We start from the raw sequence: 23,256 nt of genomic DNA, 5'->3' as shown, positions 1-23,256 counted from the left end.
AGATTATCTATGACAGTCACCGGAAGGTGGTTTTTGAAAGGCAGGCTTTCGCCGTGATTTTCCAATCGATTTTCGTTTTTTTCACATGTTTCATCCATAAAATCCGAAAATATTTAGATAGATTAATGGAAATAAAGTAAAGCAGAAAATTTCTAAATTATTGTGAAGTCTCCAATGGCAAGCCGAAAAAGTTGTACCGAACATAAAGAGAATCATTTGATCTACCGTACCATCGATTGCATCAGTTCCAAATTTCTACTCGCATTGACGGCTGTCATTGACCTTGGTGCATTGCGCATTACAATTCCCATCTATCCTTCATTTTCTCTCTTTTTTCTTCTGTTTCCGTCTCTTTCTTCGCTTTGGAGGTAGCAGGATTTATTTATACTGCTCCAAAAATCGAATCAGTAGCCTACCGTTGCCGTATTTTTCTCTTTTTTTCACAGAAAAACTTTCCTTTTAAACTACTGGCCACATTGGCATTGGAGTCAATCAGTGGACTGAAAAAATTATCGATTAAAGCGTTATTACTGATTGAAGTGCTATCATTGCTCGGAACGTTAATATTGATTGAATTATTGATTGAAGTGTTACATACGTTACTGATGTTTCTCTGATTATTATTATTATTATTATTATTATTATTATTATTGTTATTATTACTATTACTACTATATTATTATTATATTTCTTGATTTTGTTGCCTTTTAAGTTAGTATTAAAGATTTTTGTTGACAAACAAATAATCTTTTAGTCCTACAGCTCCTTCATGCCTTTGAAGTCAGATCGAAGCTTTCTAGAGATCTCCTACCTTCCCCTTCCCATTTTTTTTTGTTTCCACCATGTGGTCCTCGTTTTCAGTGTGGAAAAGACATTTTTCAGAACCAATCTGTTCTTATTCTTTGAGCCTATTCTTACTTTTTCAGTTTTTTTTGTTTATTCATTCCTTTCATTCCTTTCATTCCTTTCATTCCTTTCATTCCTTCTCTCTCCCTCCCTCCCTTTGCAAAGTAAACACAAACTTTTTTGACCCGTTTCTCTACGATCGTATCATTTCGCTGAGAGCGCTTCGAGAAGTCGTTTATCTTTCTGATCTACTTCTCTGCGTCTCTGCGTTTTTTGTATAGATATTTTGTCTATTTTATTTTATTCTTTCCGAACATTAACATCAACAACATCACTTTTTCCAGTGTTCCTAAAAATGAATGTTAGCCCGAGCCCGTGTCAGTCATCAGTTTCTCTTTCTCTTTGTCTCTTTTCCGCACGACATTTTTTTTCCACCATCGCATCTCTAACAAGCGATGGTCGTCAATTCGTGACTGGTTCTGCGACGTCATTCCATCTTCTTCTTCCTCCGTTTTTTTTTTCGAAACTAATTTGATTTGCGCTAGCTATTTTCGTGAAAGTCCCATTTCGTTTTCGGCGTTTTCAGTGAATAATTAACCGCAGGCAGCTGTGGGAAATTTTTCCTGTTTTTCGTTCGTGGCAATATGTGGCTATAAAGCTGGGTATGTTGCGAATTACTATCCGCCCGTGTATGAAAATTTTTACGAAGTCTCGTTTGTTAACCTAAAAACCATAAATTTTCGCATTTTTTTTTCAATAAAAATGTTTTGTATTTTTTCCGATTTTTATCCATAAAATAGGAACGAGACCACATTTTTCTTGTACTTTCTACAATGAATCGCGTGATGCACTGTCATTCTCCTCTTGATTTTTTTTTAGATTTTGAAATTTTAATTAAAAATCCCCTGCTTCACCGATACTACATGGTAGCGCCGGGAGGAGAACCATGAAGTTATAATACTGTGGTGATGATTCCACGTTTTTGAGCCAAAGAAATGCGGACATACTCAAATAGAAAAATTTGGAATTCTGGAAGTTTCTGCTATTTGAAAATTCGGTTCTAATAATTAGATTAAAAATTTGAATGCGAGGAAATTCAATAGAGAATAGAAGTTCTAAGAGCTCTCAGTTCCGAAGTTTCCAGTTCTGGATTTCCAAAAATTTCTGTCGAACGGAATGTGTTGAAAATACGGGAAATAATTTTTTTTTATAAAATAAATGTTTGCTAAGATCCAATGATTCATTGCTCAACAAGCAATATTTCGCTCGGTTCTTGTCGCTGATCATGTGGTGTGCACATGATTTTCATGCCCACGATTTTCCTCGCTTTCCTCAAAAAGTCAATCAGTTCCACTTTTTCTTCCCCAAATTTTCCCTTTTTCCCTCTAATTCATCCTTTTTCTATCCATGTGTCTATATTGTTCTCATTATCCTCCAAACGTTCCCGTGAAAAACACGTGAGAACACCAATTTGCGGTTGTTTTTCTAAAATGCGAGTATGAGGTCACACAGTGATTTTTTTCAATGAATTTTCCACAGTCGTCGTTATTATTGTGGTTATCGATCGATACCGTATCGTGTCAAAACGGCTACTGTGCCAGTTGGTCGAATAGGCGGCTAATATTAATCAGTTTTTGTTATTGTTGTTGGTGGCTGCTGAATGTGCGGCTAATTACTATCGTGTTCGATCCTCGGCCGTCACCGTATCGCGGCGATGAGAAATCCATACGATGCGACGACGGCTGCAGATCTTTTTTTGATTTAATCCTGGAAAATTCGGCGATTTCCCGGAAGGAATTAGTGATTTTTTCGAGTAGGAGGAGCTGTTATTGCATTAAATTTCTGTGTGAGTCTCAGCCTCCTCTCTCTCTAATTAACCAATTAGTTGAGGCGCATAAATATAGAGCGGAGGAGAAAATCTAATATTTTACGAATTCTCGGAAGAGAATAAATAATTCACTATGGACCAACTGGCACGGAAATGCCAGGTGCTTCTCAACATATTTGCACTTTACTTCTTCTAAAATGTACGACTCGATCGATACGTATCCGTAGCATGTGCGAAGAGGGGTCGTGTACGTCCACGGTTCAACTAGAAATGATTTTTTTTCGTCGGTAATGCATTCATCCGTTCATCCGTCCATTCATCCACGATTCCTCCTTTTATTCCTCATCCACTCGTACATATTCTCGCCGACACCCTCATTTACCGACATCTGGTGCGCCGTATGCGTCGACATTTACGTGCCACGACTGCCCGGGCCTATTTTCGCACCAACAAACGTTCGTCGGTTTGGCTCGGCGAGTACAAACAGCTCATGCACTTGTGCGTGCATGCGTTCGTCCGTCCATCCGTCCGTCTTCCGTGCGTAATTTTGCACTTATCCTCCCTCTCATGGGAGATTCCTCTCTCCAAATTGGAGCTGACATCTGACTTCCATTGCTGGTCACGATGGAGGCAATCGGCTACTGCCGTCTTTTGATTTGGAATGCAGCAGAAGTGGAGTGCATCCGGAAATTTGGTTAACAGCCATCCGAAGTCCAAGTTTATTGAAGAAAGGAACATCATCTGGAAATTTCGAATGTTTCTCCTCACTGACAAACTCAGTCGTAATTTTTTTTTGCTGTTTTCTCCTCGAAGCTCCTGGGAATCCTCCGCTTATTTCAAGCGATTATCGCGGAGCCATCACTGCCTGTCGCAACGCGTGTTCTCGCTTTTTATCGCCCTTGAAACAGATTTTTTTTTTGCAAAATTAGAAAAAAAATTAAAAAATGTTGATCTCAGCTCTGAGATGTGGCCGACCCTGAAGAATCCTCTTTAATTTTATATAAGTAATAATTAATTATCATTATTGAACTAGTAATAGTTTAGTAATTAAATAATCGTTTGTTTTTTATGTTATATTTATTATGTTGTTGACATTTCACAGTTCAAACATGTGTTCTTCCGTCACGCGCTCCAAACAACCAGTGGCAATGCCGCGAAATTTAAACACCAATTTCCAGACGATCGTAGCGGGACATTGATTTTATTCTGATCCAACTCAAACTTCTCACTATATGTTGTCAAATCCTGTTTTTCAGAGCCTTTTTTTTCGCTAGTTTCTATTCTTTTTCTTTTTCTTCTCTTTTTTGGTCACCTAACTTTCTCTTCTCGTAATTTTATTCCGAGTGCTTGTTCCTTTTGCGTAGATAACGGTGCGGTCCACGGATATAAGCGTTATCACGCTCAAATCCCCCAATAATCCAGAAGAAGGCTTGCCGAATAGTCCTGTGCGAACCCGTCTCTCCAACGATGCAACTTATTACGGGTGCTAGAAGGAGTGCAATCCGCAACACGTCCATTACTGTGCAAATCTAGAAGTTTCTGCTTCTTAGCTTAGTTACATGAGTTAGATCGCAGACGTTGGATGGCGACACAGCTGCTCGCGTTTTATTGCGTAATAAGTTGCATCGTTGGGAAGAGTGACACACAGGGCTTCTACAAACACCTTTTTCTTGGATTCTCGGAGAAGAAGCGAAGCTGATAACACTCAAATTTGTGGACCACATCTTCAGCTTTATCCATAACTATTCCGAAAAGATCCCAACATCTGCAATTTTACGATACTGTGGAATTATTAAATCTTTTATAATTCCGTAAAATGATCGTACGATATGATGTGATTATTTTCATGCGTTGTCAATGTTTTTTGTTTGTTTGTGTTTCTGTTTCGATTCTGGTGGTTTTTTTTTTTGTTCCGTCGGATGGTTTATGTGCTCATCTGTCTGTTTTTGTTTATCTGTTTACCCTAATCCATACAATGCTCTCCAGTCTCCCTCTCTTTCTCACAGTCTCTCTAATCTGTACGAATGTCGTTCTTTTTCTTTCTATCGTGTTCTTTTCCTGTCGTTTCGGGCCAGCTACCCACATTTTTGGAATTTGGAATGGACTTTTTCTTCTAATTTTATCGGAAGATTAATTTCGAAAAAATTCTCTATCTTATCTCTATAGATGTCTTTGCGTATTTGGACAATTTTCTTCCGGAAAATTTTTATTTTCTGACCTCGTTTAAAATGTTTAAAGTTTTGCAATGTTTTGTGCGCTTACTTACGCTTTGCAGCTGACCAGCCTTATGATGCTTCTTGGCTCTTCAAATTTAAATTTTTCGGTTTTAATTCAAATTTGCGTCAACAACAAACAAGCAGTAAATTTCCCCAGTCATTGTTCTTCTGGACTCTTTCAGTTTTATGCGCATCGTTTCATAAGAAGGAAAATTTTTATGCGCATAAAGGCACACTACGAAGTTGACGATGTTTGCATCTCTCCAGAAGGAAATGGAATTAGAGGTGTAGATTAGGAGTCTGAGTGTGACGATGTCCATTCCCCCAACCATGCTTAAAAACGGCGTGGGAATCGGCGCTTTTGTACAATTTCACCTACGAAGCACCTCATGACGTCAATTTTGCATACGCCCCGGTTCCTCCAGCAGCCCATTTATTCGTTCTGCTTGAATAGGTTGCTGAAGTAATGTCATTGATTCTTTTCCTCTCACTTGCAGGCACCGTGTGTGTGCAAGGATGGCGGGTTCCCAGTTGCCGCGTAGGAAAAATCGTACAAAAGGCAGTTTCCCACGCCACTTTCCAGGTCGATTAGGAGAAATTGAGCGTCGTCATGCCCATATTCGTACTCACATCAGCAATTCTTCGGTCCCATTTTCTCCTGGGGAAACCCCAATATTTTTCTTTTTTCTCGTTTTTGTGGCGCACGTTTCCGTTTTCATTTAGAAGTATAGAGAAGACTTATACCTTCAGGATTTGCATTGTCTAGCTTAAGACCAATTTGTAGTCACAATTTCGTTTTTAAAGTAAAAATACAGCAAAAATTGCAATCTTTTCAAAGTTTGACGTCGTCGTAGAGAGCACAGAGAAACGAGACAAAATTCTTCCTTCACCCATTTGGTCACTTTTGAATCGACATGAAATTTTGAGAGATTAACAACTCGTCATGCTTGAAAAGCTCCGGAAATTCACTGTATTTACCTAGAAAAAAATTTTATAGACATTTGCAAAGAAAAAATTGAACTTAAGCTGATAGATGCAACGAAAAAATCGAAAACTATTCGACTACTGTAAAGTACAAATTGCGTACTCGACGCAATTTCACACGAAATGTGACATCGTTTCCAAGAAATTACGAGTCGAATCATCATTTGCTGTGCTATTGAAAATAGCGCTTTATCCGTCTCCGTCTCTCGTATAAAACAAATATTTGCAGAAAATCAGATTTGCAAACGGTGCACAGTTGCAGACGCGATAATTACCTCGTTTATAATGTAAACACGTTCCCGAGGCCATATACAAACGATCATTGAACGTTTGTTTCGGACACATATATTTATGTTTTTTTTTCTTTCGTTCACTTTCTACCGTAATCCCCGTATCTTTTCTAAACAGATAGCCAGTTTCTCATCGTAGCCCGACAGCTAGCTTCAACTGAAACGCGATGAATGGTAATTTTTTAGCACTGATTTTCTTATACTTTTTTTTATTTATTTTTATAGCACATATAGGGTATTTTTCCCAAATTTCCAAGTTTTCTTCGGTCGCGGTGTTTTTTTTTCATAAAACAAATTGAATAATAATAATGAATACCCAATTCATATGCTTTGTTTTCAATCCGATTTTTTTTTTCACCCCAGTAAATTTCTCTCCTGAGGATTTTTTCTGAGATTTGTTTCTTTTTTTTTGAATGCTAATTCTAATAGTTGTGTGATTATACCAATCCTACAACCAGTGACTCGTTCTTTATATTATTTCCGAATTTTTTTCATTTTCTTTATTTTTTAAGCTTACTTATTATCGTTGTGTTATTTATTTATTTTTTTTAGTTACAGTTGAATTTCTAATTCCCGGAAATCTGTGGATATTTTCCATAGAAATCACTCAGTTATGAAAAAAGAACCTCTTCCCTTCATCGCGCATCTCCTCTTCCTTTCCAATATCCCATAGCACACCTCATTATTTCATGGCTCTTTTTTTTTCGTCTTCTTCTGTTTTTCCTCTTCCCAGAAAATTTGTCTACATAGAAATAGCCTATAGAGCAATAGCTAGCTAGCAGAAGTATGTTTTTACTATGGTGACATCGATCTCCTGCCGCAATTGTTTGTTACGGTAGGTGGGCGTGACCGGGCGGCGATGCACTTTTCGTAGGGACCTATCGAACGCTCGTTTTAGCGTTGCGATGCGACCCTTCTTGTTGTGTTCAGATTCAGTCCATGCGTTGCGACATGATGGTCGTATTGATTTCTCGGGGAAATTCCCCAGCGATTTTCCCGTCGTTTTCGTTTTTCTTCGTTCGAACTTGCGCAGGCGCCGATGAATGTTTCCAGTGCTGATTCGTGTCATGTTGTTGTGTTTTTTTTTCGGTCATAGCGCCGCAACTTTAATGACTTTCCAAATTATTATTACAAAGTTATGAAATTATTATACACCTAGAAGAAATTTTAGTTTTTTGGGAAAAATTCGCTTTTGATTTGCCTTTCTCTTCTGCACAGCACTGAAGGTTCAAGTGTAGCGTAGTCGGTGAGGAGTTCGGGTGCGGCTGCACCGTCGGTGGTTCGAAGCCGCCTCGGCGCCAACTAAGCTTTCCATTCTTGTTTTTCTTGGTCAATAAATTGTTCCAAGACTTGTTATCCTTAGTACAGCTAGAAATCATTGAAATTTTTCTTTTCATTTTGGAAATAGTTCGGGATGTAGACGTGTAACCATGTTGAAGAACTAAACGTAGGAGGAATTTAATTGAGAAAATCCCAGTTATCCAGGAAAGGACACCATAGATTCAATCCAAAATCGATGTCGACTAATTTGTCTGGAGCAGATAATAGGATTTTTGGGGGTACCTAATAATATTTCAGAAATCGATATTTCCCAAAATCATAGAATTTCTGCTCGGGAACTTCAACTCCTAGGATTTCTAGTCGTGGTTTTTTGCAAATCAATCAATGCAAGAAAGTGAATCAGGATAAAGGCGCCGTAGATTCCATGTATGGTTGATGTGATGACCGATTGGTCCCGAACAGATAATGCAATTTCCGGTGGTGCTTACTAATAATTCACAAATACACATCATTTACAGCCATAAATATTACTGCAATGCAGTTTCAATTCTTTGTGAACTTTTTATCGTGTTCATTATTTCTATATATGATACTTCAACTTTTCAATTTTTTTTGTAAAAATACTTTTGAATACATATGAGAGTTTTTGCCTGAAATTCCACGTTTACCCAGTACAATTTCAAGGAAGAACCAAAAGAAAAATTGGATTAGGATGGAATAAACCTCGAGAATTAAAATTAAACTAGGGTTTAATTTAAATTAATTAAGTTGAGCAGCTTTAGAAATTCACTTATGTTTCTCACTTGATTTTGTAATCACCTGTGCTTGTCCCAATAAATCTCTTCAGTAAACAAAGTGAAAAAAACAGTAAATAAAGAGCGTAAATAAAAAAACTAATTGACTAAAACTTATTATGAAGGGAAAACAAAACTTTTATGGATTATTAAGTTTATTTTTTTGAAATTAACCATAGAAAATAGCCCATTCCTACCTATCCTTCCCATGTTCTCAATTCTCGCAGACAAGCAGCTAAGTTGCCGTAATTTTACCTTATTTACTATCTATATCTTTTATTTTCTTTTTTAATTCACATTTTAAAACCACAGTTATGAATCCTTACTATTGTTCATTATCAGATATATTTATTTCATATTATTATCCTTTACCTACTATTAAAACTATTTTTTTTATTATTTTTATATAACTTATACATAATTGTTGCTATTATGAAACGAAATCGTTAGACGAATAAGAAGAAAAATCATAGAATGTAACTATAACTGTTCTTCGATTGCGGACAATACAACAAAGCAATTCTCTACAGTATGCAGAAAAACTTAATACATACCATTTCTATTTTTTAACAACAATTTTCATGCAATGAATGCGTAGGAAAAAGAATTTCTATACGGTGCGACGTAATCCCAGTACTTTTTAGTAGTATTTAGGAAGAAGTACAGTAGGAAGATAAGTAGTGGAAAAGTACGTCAACATCTCATTGTTATTTGGTCAACACCGTCATCGAAAACAACTCTCATCGGTTTCCATTGGTGATGACGCAAACCCGTAACCGAAAAGAATCGCATTTCTGCGGAACACACATTGTGCACTCATTAACATTCACTGCAATCCTCTATTCCTCAGGATACGTGTCCTTTTCTCTTTTTTCTTATTTTCTCTCGTAGATTTGTTAATATGAAGCGCTACAATGTCGTTATGTTGTCGCATAGTTCACGGTCGTTTTGGTTCGGAAGGGCTCTTTTCCGGGAGATTTTGGACGTGGTCTGCAAAAATGCGTACGCCGCTTTTCGGAGTTCCGTGCTGCGTCCAGTTAACGCGAAACTGTTTGCGAATCTCTCGTTTTTCATGCTCTTTCTTTTTCCTAACCATCTTAAAACGAGAATGTTCACCACAGTGATGGTTAGGAATCCTTGAATTCATTGCGCTTCCTCTTTGTTTATTTTTTTCGATTTCTCAAAACATTCTTTTTTCCAAAATGACGCTAACGATGCGAATCTTTTTTTCAGTTTGAATGAATATAATAGACTCTGAAAAGACTGCTGAAGCCGTTCGAATCTTCGAATATTCGAAAAAACGTAGGAGATGTGTGGGATAGGCGGGTTGGAATAAAAAAGTAAAACAAGTGATAAATAATAAGAATAAAAATAATGACACAATAATAATTGTAGAATTATAAATATACAATATAATATAAAATACAATAAAATATAGAATGTAAAGTTAAATAAAATATAAAAATAAAAATGTAAAATAAAAATGTGAAATTAAATATAACGTTTCATGAAATATTAATAAAATATAGTAAAATACAATACACAATATAAAATAAAATAATAGTATATGAAGTAGTAATAGGTGGGAACCGTGCTGTTTCGTCGATTGCTCGGAAGAAATGTCAAAATCTCTAACATTAGAAAAAGTGACGCTAGCGATTCTCGAATGACTGCTCGACGTCTGGAAATTGAATGAGTGATTTCCCGAGAAATCCGCCCTCGTATGTTCCTGTAACAGATTAACTGAAGGGGAAACGCTCAACCAGTTCCCACCGACCGACAGACTCACTGAAAGGGAAAAACTTTCCCGGAATCTCTCGCTGCGCACGGTTCTGCAGTGATTACCGGCAAACCGCGAACGGTAGAAAAAAGCGGTCATAGCGCGAGGGAACGCGCGCACCGCATTCGACCGCCTCTCTCCACTCCGTTATTATATCACATTCGCTCTGGATTCTCTGGAAAAAGGGAACCGATAGATTCTCCCCGGGGGCGGTGGGGAAAAAACCCCCGACCAGAAACTCTCGATGCAAAGTTTTGTTTTCGCCATTTCTTCTCTTTTTTCTCTGTGTAAAATGTCATATAGAAGCACTTTTTAATTCCCCTCGGGGCATCTCGTGGATGTGGATGTCATCCATTAGCTGACGCTTTGTTTAAATGTTGCACTTAAGGCAATAGCAGAGCTCCTCAGACCTGCCAAGAAATCAAACTCCAATATAGAGGGTCGTAAAATTATAGCCTGAAAGGGGATTAAATTTCTATTAAATTTCTATATACTATATATATATATTATTTTACTATATTTATTTTTTTTATAATTTTTTATAATTCCTATATATTATGTGTATTTAATATATTTTCTATTTTATTTTCTAATGCATCATTATGGTATACGTTATATATTTTTGTAATTTTTTCTTCAAATTACCAAGAGGGAACAGATTGAAAAATTTCTTGAAGGATTGTTTTTTCCTCAAATATTTGATAAACTAGTCAAGTTTCAAGGAGAATAGGGAAAAAAATAACCTTTCCACTTTTTTCCCTTCAATTTCCTCATCCAGTAGAGCTTTTTCTGCTTTTTTCTGTTTACATTTTTGTTTTAAGACGTTTTATAACATTCTATCAAATTGCTTCTAAGAATTTAAAAAAGAAAAATTTGATTGTTAGGTTAAATTAAATTTTAATAAAACAATGGATCAATATTTTTTATATTGTCATATTTGTCAACACTTGTCGTTATAGGAAGGATTTCCTCAGCTCACTGTTAATTTATCTAAAAACTCTATTAGTTTCCTTTTTTTCCTTTTTCCTTTTTAATTTTTGGAAACTGAAGAGGACTGATAAAGAAATAGAGGACGGGACCGCATAGGAAAGGTCCCGCAAATAAATACTGGCAGTTTCCGCAAGAAAGGTAAGAAATTCTCATGTATCTGGAACCAGTTTCTCAATTCTATGCATCTATTACCGTATGCATTCAAGCTGGAACCACTTCTTTTTCGTGATGAGACCTACAGCTGCGGGCGGACATCAAATTTTTCAAATGCGATTTTATGCGAGAGTTTACGCTTCGTGCAGTTACTGTTAGTTATAATCGTTACACATTTAACCATTTAATAGAATAATTTATAATAAATTATAAAATAATAATTGAACTCAACATTTAATCATCTCTACGCTAAATTTCCCTTTATTTCCTCGGTTCCGCGCCTCTGCACACTGGAATTTTTTCTGCTTTTCAATATTTCGACATACATTAGCGATGTACATCCGCTAACAATTCTATATTTAAAAAAAAAGAAGCATGAAAATTCTGACGTCCGTACTTTGACGAAAAATTGACGAGGTGACGTTCTTTCGAAAAAAAAAGGTGAAAATTATGGTGAGACGTCAATAAATGAAAAATAAGATAATATTAGAATTAAATGCAATTAAAATCAATCGAATTAGAAATATTTATTAAAGACCATTAAAATCCGTCTCTGTGACTAATTTTTAATTTTTTGCTTCTTACATTTCTTCTTAAAAATATTATTCTATTTTCTTTTTCTGGATTTTTACCCATTCTTTTTTAGAAAAGTATAGTAATTTTTCTTCATTTTTTTTTTCATTTTCTAGTTTTCTATTCATTTTATTTTTCCGTGCTTTAGGCTCTTTTTTTCCTACGTTCCTCCTCTCCTTCTCAGGTTATCTTTGACGAAAACACCTTACACATCTCTCAATCGTAAATCAATTTATTTTTCTTTCCTGGAATTCTTCATGGACATTTAAGGTGTTGTTTCAATTCGAATCGTCTATTCTAAGCGTTATTAATTACAGCAATAAGGTCTTACTGTAACGGGAAAGAGTTCGGCGCAAAGTAATAAATGATCGCTTATTCATAACCTCCTCCGCTATTCCAGAAACGATCTGGGTCCGCGCGCCATGACTAACCTCAATATAATTTAATATGATTTTGCGAACCTATCATCGTTCAAAAGCGTTGTAGCGGAAAAATCGCAAGAAACTCCTTTTCCTCATCCTTCACTTTGGGGGAATTTGAAAATTCTCTGCCTCTCTGTGTCTTATTTTCCGTCTTTCTTCTCTTATTCTCCGAATTTTTTTTTCTGCAAACGTTTTTTTTCTGTTGATTTTAAACGTTCATTTTGTGTTTCACGTGTTAATCCGTTATTTCGTTATCGATTGATTCACCCATCGTGTTTTGCAGCATCCCATTATGGCACCTTCCGGAGGTGATCCGTATCGATCGCCTCCGATAATACGGAAACGATCCTCGTTCCCGTTAACAGTGATGTTACGGAAGTTGCTCGGTTTGCTCACTACCGTAGTCTTTGTGTTCGTTATCATTTTGGGCACACCGGTCTTCATTGCTCTAGGGATTATTGGATTCGTTAAGAAGAAATCACGTCGGTGGTCATACGTGGACGGGTGAGTGTCGTGTCCCAAAAGTTGCGCATCAACGGGGAATCATGTGATCTTTTTTTTTTCTTGAAGATGTTGCACACATCAATGGCCAATATCTGGGACCGATCCGGATTTGGCGGGTATCGTCGTATCGGGTGCTATCGATTTGGACTACCTAAATAACAGTGTTAGTCGTACCGTTATTATTCCAACACTAGGACAAAGTTCATTTATTGATCGATCACAGATTCAACGGGTTTTGGTGGATAGTCGATCGAATCTGTTCGAGAACGCGAACAACGATGTTACGGCTAATATAGGGAAATTGTGGGATCATAGGTGATCACTTTAAACGACGATTTTATCGATTACTTCCTGATTTTAGTCCAAAGTTTTTAGTTCGACTCTTCTTTTACAGTAATTTTCGTGTTGCGACCGATGCCGATCTCCTGACGCTACAACAACAGGATAACGTGCTTCCGTTGCAGAAAACTACGCTTTCGTTAGTCCCCGAATTTGTGCACTCACTTAAGGTGCTTGTGAAATTGATTTATTGATTTTTTTCCCTAAAATCGATCCTTTTCCTGCAGAGGTTGACGTCATCATCGTTGGTGTTGACGTCAACAGCAGCGGATTGTGCTTACGTTTGTGTACAACGTCTATTGTGTATGTTGATGAACGAGAGGGCATCATTCGAGGTTTGATTTATTGATTTTTGATTTGTTGACCCCTCTATTGATTGATCTATTGATTTTTGAAGTGATTTTCTTCTCTTATTCGATACCATTACTTTCGGTTAGGAGAAATTTATCGAATCTTGATTTTTTTGCAAAATTTCAACTGATTCATTCCTATTGTTCGTGGAAGAAATGTGAAAACATGAATCATTGTCCTGAGAAAAGAGAAAAATTTGAAAACCGTTGAAAACCGGTATGTGATTCATGGAGAAGTCATTTTGATCATAAACTGTTAGTCAAATCCCTGTAAAAACCGTACTTTTGAAAGTAAAAGAAAGACGTTGGAGAATGGGACCCAAGATATTTATGCGTAATGATGTAGGAAGAAATCTTTCACAACTTAAAAGTCTAATATTTAACGGGGATTTTCCGAGCTTTTTTCCAGATGGAACCTTACGCCCCGTTGCGTGGCTGGCAACAACAAATTTTCGGCTGTTTCCCTCAAACCGCTGTTTGTATGAGTGTTAAGGTGAGTTCGACGAGTTTTTCTCAATCAATCAATAGCAATCAATAAAACGAATTTGCCCCGCTTCTTCAGTTCGTCATGGGTGGTCCATTTTCACTTCTGCTATTAGCGCTACGAGGACAACATCCGGTTTGGAAGTATCTGGAGTCAAAAGATAACGTGTCCGGAAGAAATCGGTATGGATGCGATCGGTAGTGACGTCATCTCCGTTTGATCCAACTGCTAATTATTGATTGATTTTCAGGAGACGTTTAAAGGTTCTGACACATCGGAGCTCATCCTCAGTGCTCATGGACTCAGCGCCGGATGATCCGGCGTCGGATGCGAGGAGCCCAGCGCTTGGCGATCGAAGTTTGCTCAGCAGAAATGGTATGCACGTATGATTGTGGGATCTCGTCGTTGAAATTGTGTTTTTGCTAGTGCTACGGTATTTTTTGCGCGGAAGACTGGAATTTCTATATATGGACACATAGATGGGAGAAAAATTCGAAAATTTTCGTCGATAAAGAAAATGAAAACTAAAAAAAAAAAATCGCAGAAGCGAAGTCCATGACCGGTTTTTTTCTGAAGTTACGCACTAATTTTTACATCGACTACCGTCTTCTGACTAATCTTCAAGAGATCCTCCTTTTCCTCTTAGCGACTTGGCGGCATTCCAAACTGTTTTTGCCTTAGAGGAATGTGGAGCAATGAATATCCATGTTTTCTAGGAGGATTTAGCCTTGGGGAACTAATTGGAGGAACCCCAAACAACTTCACCATCACACCAAACGGTATCGATCCATATTGATTACTTATTCAGTACCCTCCGCAGCCGCGCATCATCGACGTTGGATGAGCGTCAAACATCCGGAACTGATTCTTCGAGCCGAAAAACTTCTCCGATCCTCCTCGTCGGAACTTTTTCTTGCGCTTATCGCCGGTGCATTACGCAATCATTTCCGAGAGCAGGTAGGTGGGATCACTTTGGATCAATCGATATTGTAGACGTTGTTCTTTCTGTTCAGGGCATATTACATCCTCCAGATCTTGGTTGTGTAGCGCCTAGTTCATCTCGTGGATGTCCACCTATAGGGGATCGTTGCGATACGAGTTTACTTCCGTTTCAATTACCAACAAGTGTAGAAGGTAGGTAAACAACAACACCGTCATGATCTTGAACTAATCAATACGTCGCTTTCCTTCTTTGCACGTCTCAGGAGCGATTCCTCGTCTATGGGCCGTGCAACGAAATATCGCGAAAGCGATCGAAGGATCTACGTCCGGAGCGGTCACGATCGTCCAGGGCATCGGTCAGCGGTTTACAATCGATCGATAGCCAAAAAGTTCTAGAAGGTTCTATTACGTGTAAATTTTCAGCTCGTAACTGTCTTCCGGCTTCTTTGGCGAAATCTACGTTTCGTGTCGTCTATCGATCACATGCCGTATATTTTGCCCTTTATAGGACGAGCGTGAATCGGGTTAGTTGGATCGTCGTTTGTTTGTTTTTTTCACTCATTCGTTTATCGATTCGTTCGTTCATTCATTCATTTGTTCATCGTTTCGCCTATTCATTAATTTACATTTTTAGCGATTCATGCAGTCATTCATTCATCCATTCACCGATTCATTCATTCATTCACTCATTACCTTATTTATCTATCTATTTGTACATTCGTTTGTTCGCAGATTCATTTACTTACTCATTCCTTCATTTTTTTTATTTGCATTTATTTATTTATTTATTTATTTATTCATTCATTCATTCATTCACTCACATATACGTTTATTCACTCATTCATGCATTCATTCATTCATTTGACCATTCATTCATTCAATCACTCATTTATACATTTATTCACTTATTTATTTGTTCACTCATTCATCCATCCATTCATTCACAGGTTCATTTATTTATTTAATCATTCACATATTCGTTTATTCACTCATTCACACTTTCGATCATTCATTCACTCAATCATTCATTCATTCATTCATTTTCTCTAATCTGATCGTGTATTGATTTTTGATGCCAGCGATCAGCGCTTTTATATGTGATCTTCACAACTTGCCCCTTACAACTAGGATTTTCCCGCCAATCCACTCTTTCCTCAGTTACTGAGCATCAGTGCGTTCAGATCAGCCCCAACGCTGCCGTCCAGACCATTTTCATCTTCCCGTCGCTTGTACCAACGGTTCGCGCAGCGTTTGTCTTCATTCAACACGACACCGGCATAGATATGACCGTATCGCTTTGCAGCAGAACATTCCCGAATCCGGAAAGAGTTCTAGAGAGTTTTCAGGTGAGTGTAGATAGTTATTGATTCGCAGCTACTATGGATCATGATTCGTTGGTTAAGCGTGAAACTCGACTACTTCTCGATCATCTCTCGCTTCGACTACTCTCACTACCGGAAACTACCGTACTCCCAGGTGTACCGGCTTGTTTACGACATGAGAGGACCGAGAACGAAATGGAAAGCGAGATGTTCGGAAGCGCATCGTTCAACCTAAAGGTAAATTTCGTTACAGAAATAATGGTTTCCCCAAATTTCTCGTATGATTCAGGAGAATATTATGGAATTGCTGGATGCTATTTAAGTAAAACAAGTTTTTTTTTTTAAAGAAAATTCGAATAATTCCCTGGAAGCATTTGATTTTCCCTATGCTTTTATTGTCCTCCAATGTAATTTGGCGATGAACTGCGTCCTTTAAAGCTTCTTTCGTTCCCTCTTCCCTGATTTTAATCGAACCTCTGGTTGTCCGTAAGGTGACCTCGTTGAAGCCTGACGCAGTTGCGTCCGCGTCTGCATCAGGCGCAAAGTAGCGCAGTATGACTAATGCTTGCTATCGCGGTGGGACCTTACTCGTCCCTGCAATCCGATTGCAGAAAGCGACGGTCCCGCCTCGATCGTAGACCGTTGGCTACACAGCACCGCTTCGAGCGCAGCACCATTGGGATTCAGATAGTTTCCATCCGATTATGGCCCTGCCTCATACCTCGGGATTTGGAGGGGAATGTATATTCACTAATTGATCAGAAGGTGTTTAGTCATGGAGGCTACAGTATCATTTTAGCAATATTTCAGCAGTTTGATATGTTTTTTCGACTCATTTGAGCAACTCCTGAACCCTTTAGTGGACTTTAGTGGATTTAACCACCTTTATGCTCTGTTCCCTGGTGTTTCTGTTTCTGCCAGAACCGCCACAAATCAATCACTTGATCGATTCAGATCACTCACGATCCGTTGGACCAAAATGGACACGATTACTCGCTGGAAGAGCTATACCGACTGCTGGACGTCGTTCAGACCGAGCTTGACAGTATGCGTTGTAATCCAGAAGTGGTGGGTTTCTTGTCAATCAGAGCTGAATCAGTCTGAACTTTCAATGTGAAGGATAACCTTTATCGAAATGGGTTTAGGGGTTGAGAAGTCATTATATCGATCGATTAACTCGTCTGGAAGAAAAGATGCAGAACTTTCATGAATGTATCTCACAAAAACTTAGCGCCGAGAAAATGGAAGTACCCGGTGGATCTGGTGACAGTGAAGTCGGCGACGCTATAGCAAATGTCCTTGCCCCATACAGAGACGAACCCGGTATGCAGTTACTCTTATTATTACAATCAAACTAAGAGATCAATTATGAAAACAAAAAATCTTGCTTGAGTCCTGCTAAACTCTTGTCTTAAGTGAAAAAAATTAAAATTTTCCGAGACATACCGAACAACATGGTTTTTTTTTTCTAAACTATACTTATAGTTACTCATTTTTGTATTATCTATTTATAAATTCTACTTTCTCAAGATTTTATTTCTAGTCAAAATGAGAATTCTTACAAAAACAAATACAAGATTTCGGTTTCCATGCCCTTCCCATGTTTTTTTAGTGAGGAACTTTTAATGTTGCACAAATTTTGTTCTTTTATTGATTCAACCCAGTTTTCATTCCAGGAACATCCGGTGCTCGTCGATTCAGTCGAGAATATGCGCGAACCGAAACGTCAACAAGTCGGAAAAGTTCGAGGGCATCCTTGTGAATTTTGTGACGAGGAAATTTCTAGCAGTATCAGTTCTAGTTTTCGGTGTTTCACTAATTGGAACTAGCTGATGATTCGTTTTTCGAAATTGATCTGTTTGTTTCACTGTTTCCTAACCAAATTCCCATTATAGTCACATATCAGGAAAATGCATATCGAGCTTGTTTTCTTCAGGTTTTTCCTTTCAAACATCAATGATTAGCGTCTTCAGATCCAAAACAATTAACTTAATCCTTGATGATAGTGTATCTTTTTGCATTTTTTTGAGATCTTATTCGAATTTTCAATGGGTTCTGCCTTCTAGTTCCAGACATAATGTCTGCTGTTTGTGGAGATTCCTGTTTTCATATCTTTTATGTTGCATTCCCATATGTGCTGCCTGGTCTCCTCGTTACTAACGGGTACTTCTTGTGGAGCTTAATGTCCTCATTATTTGATTTTGTCGAGTTGACTTCTCCGTCTAGATTTTTTTGTTTGTTTACTTACAGTGATTACCTACAGTAATTCGGACAGTGTTGCCAATTCGACAGAATCGTTCTCTTCCCTAACATTTGCAGCATATCGATATAGTACATATCTATTTGCACAGCAAATAAATAATAAATTTCCATTGTTCTCATGAACCAAACCGACCATTTTATCCAGATAAAACGATAAATAACAAAATACGCAAAAAAGGTAAGGTACACATCAGATCAATTATCAAGAGGTGTTTATGCAATAGTATGACCACTCTTCATCAATTCTTCCCTGAAAAGCAAGATTTGCTAATTCAAAGCTAATGAAACCCAGCAGTTTGAAATCGTCATTCATTTAAAAGTCACCCTGTATAGTATAACATTGAACTAAAAATGATTTGAACTAATAAAAATTAAATTCAGCCGGAAATTCCCTCATTGAGGTTGTTTTACTGCGAACAAGAACTACAGAATACGAATACTTCGAGAAAAAAAATCTTGCAAAAAAGACAAACACTCACTTCAATTGCTTTGAGAAATCGCTTTCATGTGTTTCATCGTCCCAATTGTCCTCCCACACGTTCATTTCCTCATCGTCGCCATTCTCAGCTTTCTCCGCCCATTCTTGTACGGGGAACTCTTCAAATTCTTCATCATCTATGGTTTTCTTTGCCTGCAAATATGTGAAGTAGCTCCAGTGTTTATAGCTAAAAATATTTTTGAACCGACAAGCACCTTCTCTTTGGTCGTCTCCTTTTTCGTTATGGTGATTCCAGTGGACATATTCTAGTTAATAGCGTATACCTCGAACAAAAAACCACTAAAAGCGAAATGAAAATGAGGGGAAAGAGTGGAACCCTCTCAAAAAGTATGAGGCCTAAACCATCCAAAAACAACTCATGAAGTAAGGATGTGAAGCTATTTATCAGAATATCTAGCATGTTTGAACTCGCAATATCTCAAAAACTCAATAATAACAGAACATTTTCCATACAAGTTTGAAGGCAAAAAAACCAAACAAATCAACATATGTTTAACTCAGAAACCTATCATAACATGAACTCTAATCTAAACTATGAAATAATTTTTATTCATTCTTCATCGGCCGTTTTACCGCTTTTTTCTTCCTTCCTTCGTTGTTGTTCAATCTCTTCAACTCGTAGCGGAAGATTTGATGGTTCATCTGGTCTAGACTCTCCACTGCCATCTCCTTAAATTTGCAAGAATTTCTATAAAAAGAAAATTACAGAATAAATGACACGTGAACGTCAAAATGAGAAAAAAACAGTGATAAAAATGAATAATGATGCAATAATTATGCAAATATAATAAGGGTTGTTAAAATGCTTCTCTAAACTGCACCCCGACCTACCCTTCAAAAAAAGCACTACTGAGATGTTTAAAGCGCACAATTTCTCAGCAACTTAAAGAAAATCAGTAAATCCATGAAAGTTAAGGGACGGTACCTAACGTATAAGTGATGTCCACGCCTTGCTTCGGTTGGACCCATTTCGGATAAACCTTGTCATGTAGCCGCCACGAGCCATCGACAACAGCGATATGATTCTCGAACACCACGTATTCAATCACCTCTCGAGGATCTGTCTCTGAGCCAAGTATAAGATGGCCAAAGCGATCGTATACAGCCAATTTCTGAAACGAACGGGACATAGAGAGCTCTACACTTGGAATGGGAAATCGGGCCCCAACTAGTTGTGGGGAGAAAAAAGAAATAAAATTAGTGATGAAAACGTAAACAAACATATACTTACTTGTTTTGTGTGCATCCGAACTGTTAGTTGAGCGATATCATTTCCAGATTTATAAGGCTGGTCGCCACATCGAATAGAAACCACCTATAACCGCTTTTGTAAAGCAAAATATCACAGTAAAAAGCAAACAAGAAGTCATTGAGATATTAAATCATGGACTAGATAGATACTAGATAGATAATCATCAACCGTAAACTATAGAAGAAATCTAATTTATGTTGGGGCGTGAAGTGTGTGATCTTGAATAATGTCTAATGGCTCGGGATATAGTCGATGTGAATCAGTTTTAAGTGGATTGAATAACAGATGGAAATGTCAATTGCGCTATCTTTGTTCACCTAAGTTCCAAAAAAAACTTTGAGGTCAGAAAAGAAATTCTACCATTTTGTAGAGCAACCCTTTTCCAGTTGAATTCGTTCGAATGTATTTCTTCTTATGAGCTCTTCCTATAAAACTAGTCATCTAAACCTAACAACACTCGTTCATCGTTTAGGTGCCATTCTAATGTTTCTTCTCTTTCGCAAAAGTTTGCCCCAGCAAGGAAATTAACGATCACGAGAATTCACGTGATCGTTTTTGTTTAAAAGGTGCGCCTTTTTGACTTTGATTACGAAGGGAAAGATTAGAAAAAGTGAAAAAGGTTCACATTGTGCCTGTGAAGAATATTAAGTTTGACTGACTGTATCAAAATGAAGAATTAAGAATAAAGCTGGTTGAAGTACATGACAGAGCCCTTAGAGAATGACCAAACAATTAAAATTATTATAAGAAAGATAATATCCAAGTTCCTATTTCTACCCAACTTCGAAAAAAAACCCCGGAATTTTCAAAACTGTGGAGGAAAGTACTGACAAAAAAAAATTGTAAAAAAAAAACAAACAAAAAAGTGGACAAATATCTATTCTTAAGCAACTGGAAACTGACGCGAAAAATTTTCATTATTTCACCGTGAGCTCAAAAGAGAATTTCATCAATGCTCAATTGTATGTAGCGAGAACACCACTTTTTTCCTTACGGTCCTTTTATCGTGATAGTTCTTAGTTGCCTGTCTTTCTAAACTAATATGATACGTCTCCAGATCTAATCAATAGAAGAACTAATAAAATCACTAAAGCTCTAAAGTAGTACTAACTAACTAACACTACTTGGTTCCAGTCTCTCCACAAGCTCCCATACAACTGAACCATTCTCAACATCAGGCCACATTTTCTAAAACAAGAAACTCTAAAAGATAACTAGGATAAAAGCAATCATAAGAAAGGCAGACGTGTACGTATCAATCCTACCTTAAATGCATGTTCTGTTATGAATTTGTGTAACGTTGGCTTATCTCTTTTCATGAGAGCCTTGTGAGCTTCTTCGTAAATTAAGTCAGCCGTAGGACCAAATGTCTGAAGAAATGAAGAAACGCTTAACTCATAAAAACAATTATGAATCACATGCTGGAATACCTTTGCATCAAACTTCTCAAATCCCTCTTTCTTTCGGATTCTGTTCGTGCCGTTCCGCCAGTTATGGTACCGATGTAGCGCTCGTTGCTAAAAGAAAGGTTAATTAGCTCAATGAATGTTTTTTGAAGGAAAAATTCTGAAGAGAACATTACCTTCGTATTTTCATCTTTTCTTATCATGTTCTCCAAAAGAAATAAAAACAAGAAATACAAAAAAAGATCTAACAAAACATACTTACTTTTAACTCTTCTCCTTTCATCTTTAACCCATCCACTCCCGCACCGAAAAAAGGCAATGTCTCACCTGGTTCAGGCGTTACAAAAGGATCAACAACAGCATCTAAAAATGCAAACATAAAATTCTCTACTGAAACGAACGAAAGTCAAATGCACTTACAAAATGACTGTATAGTGATCTGCGCCTCCTGCCAGGAACGTGGTTGAACCTCCTTGTAAGGGTTTATTCCTTTTTTGAGCAACTCAACCCTTAGTTCATTGGGCGATAGTTTTTCATGACGACGCTGTTCTTCGTCGTCAGGAAGATCTATTACTACCGTTTTTCGGCCACGTAACTAGAAAAGGCTAAATTTACTCATCGAACAATGCTTTTTTTATTCAAGAAATACAAATACTTTCCAACAAAAGTCGCTCAAAACACTAAATGTAAGACAGTCCTAATAATAATTAACGGAGAGAAGCCCCTTTTACAAAATAATTATCACGATGACACCTTCTAAGTATGATAAGATATGCTGGGATTTTTTATGTAGGTTATCATGAATATCCCAGCAAATCTGTGTGGAACCAAAGCTACCACTTCTATTCAAAATTGTTCACAAACTTCGCATTCGAAGTCATAATCGAGCTTATTTGTCGTTGAAACTAGCAGATTAGGCATATAAGCCAATCCACTTGCAAGAAAAATGTATCGGTCAATTACATTGTAACAGTAAAAACAGTATCTCAAAAAACAACACAAAAAAAAATAAAAAGAAAATAAAAGTTTTCAGGGAATCAAAAGCATTTGACTTTACTCGACGGTATAAAAGCTCACAAAAAAAAGATAAATAACTCAAGAATTGTGGAAAAAAAAGATGAAAAGCTACCTTTCGAAACATTTTCTCATTCACATGGGTGTTCCTGTTGGATCTGGCTTTATTCGACCGTGTAATTCCCAGAAATCGTGCGAGATCGTGTCGTTCCATGTGATGATGCACTAAGGCTCGCTGAACAGTGCACACCGAACTGGCAGCGAGCCCCGATAGCCCTGTTCGGGCTAACGGGCAGAACTGGTTAATCATCCTAAAAACACAAATAATATCCATGGATCCTGAATATGCAAATCAATTTATCCTGTCAAATTAATAAATTTACTAAAGCACGAGTGTTTAAATTTTAAATCAACATGAAAAGAAACATGAATAGGGAGCATTATTACAAAAAAATGTCACATGGAAAAAATGTATTACAGTAGCACCAGTTTTAGAAGTAGAATTTGGATCTCTAGCGTTACATAAGGTACATAATATGAAGCCCAATATTCAAACGTAATTATCAAAGAGAAATTGCTGTATCCAACTAATACCAAGAAAAGTACTTCTAAACAAACAAATCCTTCAGAAAAACCAACAGCTTCAATGTACACAATTTCATATGGAAAGAACCGTTCCAATGCTAATACAACAAAAGACAAGAAGAAGGCAAATTTACATTACA

At 37.3% G+C, this 23,256-nt stretch overlaps 3 protein-coding genes across 4 annotated transcripts; 1 reads left to right on the top strand and 2 right to left on the bottom strand.

Moving 5' to 3' along the window:
* Positions 1-12,449: 12,449 nt before the first annotated feature.
* RB195_012352 (uncharacterized protein) lies at positions 12,450-17,860 on the top strand (the record flags this gene model as incomplete). 2 transcript variants are annotated; one of them, XM_064194164.1, is made up of 18 exons in its annotated part: positions 12,450-12,543; positions 12,610-12,661; positions 12,728-12,824; positions 12,885-12,976; positions 13,056-13,170; positions 13,228-13,335; positions 13,760-13,843; positions 13,913-14,016; positions 14,085-14,209; positions 14,643-14,791; positions 14,848-14,968; positions 15,040-15,132; positions 15,200-15,300; positions 15,958-16,122; positions 16,180-16,335; positions 17,053-17,166; positions 17,244-17,421; positions 17,775-17,860. In XM_064194164.1, 18 exons carry the CDS (start codon positions 12,450-12,452, stop codon positions 17,858-17,860), a joined length of 2,034 nt encoding a protein of 677 aa, XP_064051746.1. The 2 variants fall into 2 exon arrangements, with proteins under 2 accessions (XP_064051746.1, XP_064051747.1); XM_064194163.1 differs by having other exon boundaries at positions 12,450-12,661.
* Positions 17,861-18,573: 713 nt separating this feature from the next.
* Positions 18,574-19,101, bottom strand: RB195_012351 (uncharacterized protein; the record flags this gene model as incomplete). Its single annotated transcript, XM_013446637.2, has 3 exons — positions 18,574-18,610; positions 18,840-18,991; positions 19,054-19,101. 3 exons carry the CDS (start codon positions 19,099-19,101, stop codon positions 18,574-18,576), a joined length of 237 nt encoding a protein of 78 aa, XP_013302091.2.
* A 308-nt stretch (positions 19,102-19,409) lies between these two features.
* On the bottom strand, positions 19,410-22,841 carry RB195_012350 (uncharacterized protein; the record flags this gene model as incomplete). Its single annotated transcript, XM_064194162.1, has 9 exons — positions 19,410-19,528; positions 19,785-19,971; positions 20,091-20,174; positions 21,231-21,299; positions 21,377-21,481; positions 21,542-21,628; positions 21,780-21,880; positions 21,938-22,112; positions 22,647-22,841. 9 exons carry the CDS (start codon positions 22,839-22,841, stop codon positions 19,410-19,412), a joined length of 1,122 nt encoding a protein of 373 aa, XP_064051745.1.
* Positions 22,842-23,256: the final 415 nt, after the last annotated feature.

This window comes from Necator americanus, chromosome III, assembly GCF_031761385.1.
Source record: "Necator americanus strain Aroian chromosome III, whole genome shotgun sequence".
Lineage (NCBI taxonomy): Eukaryota > Metazoa > Nematoda > Chromadorea > Rhabditida > Ancylostomatidae > Necator > Necator americanus.
Note: the sequence above shows the minus strand (reverse complement) of the source record. Positions and strands in the feature narration are given on the sequence as shown.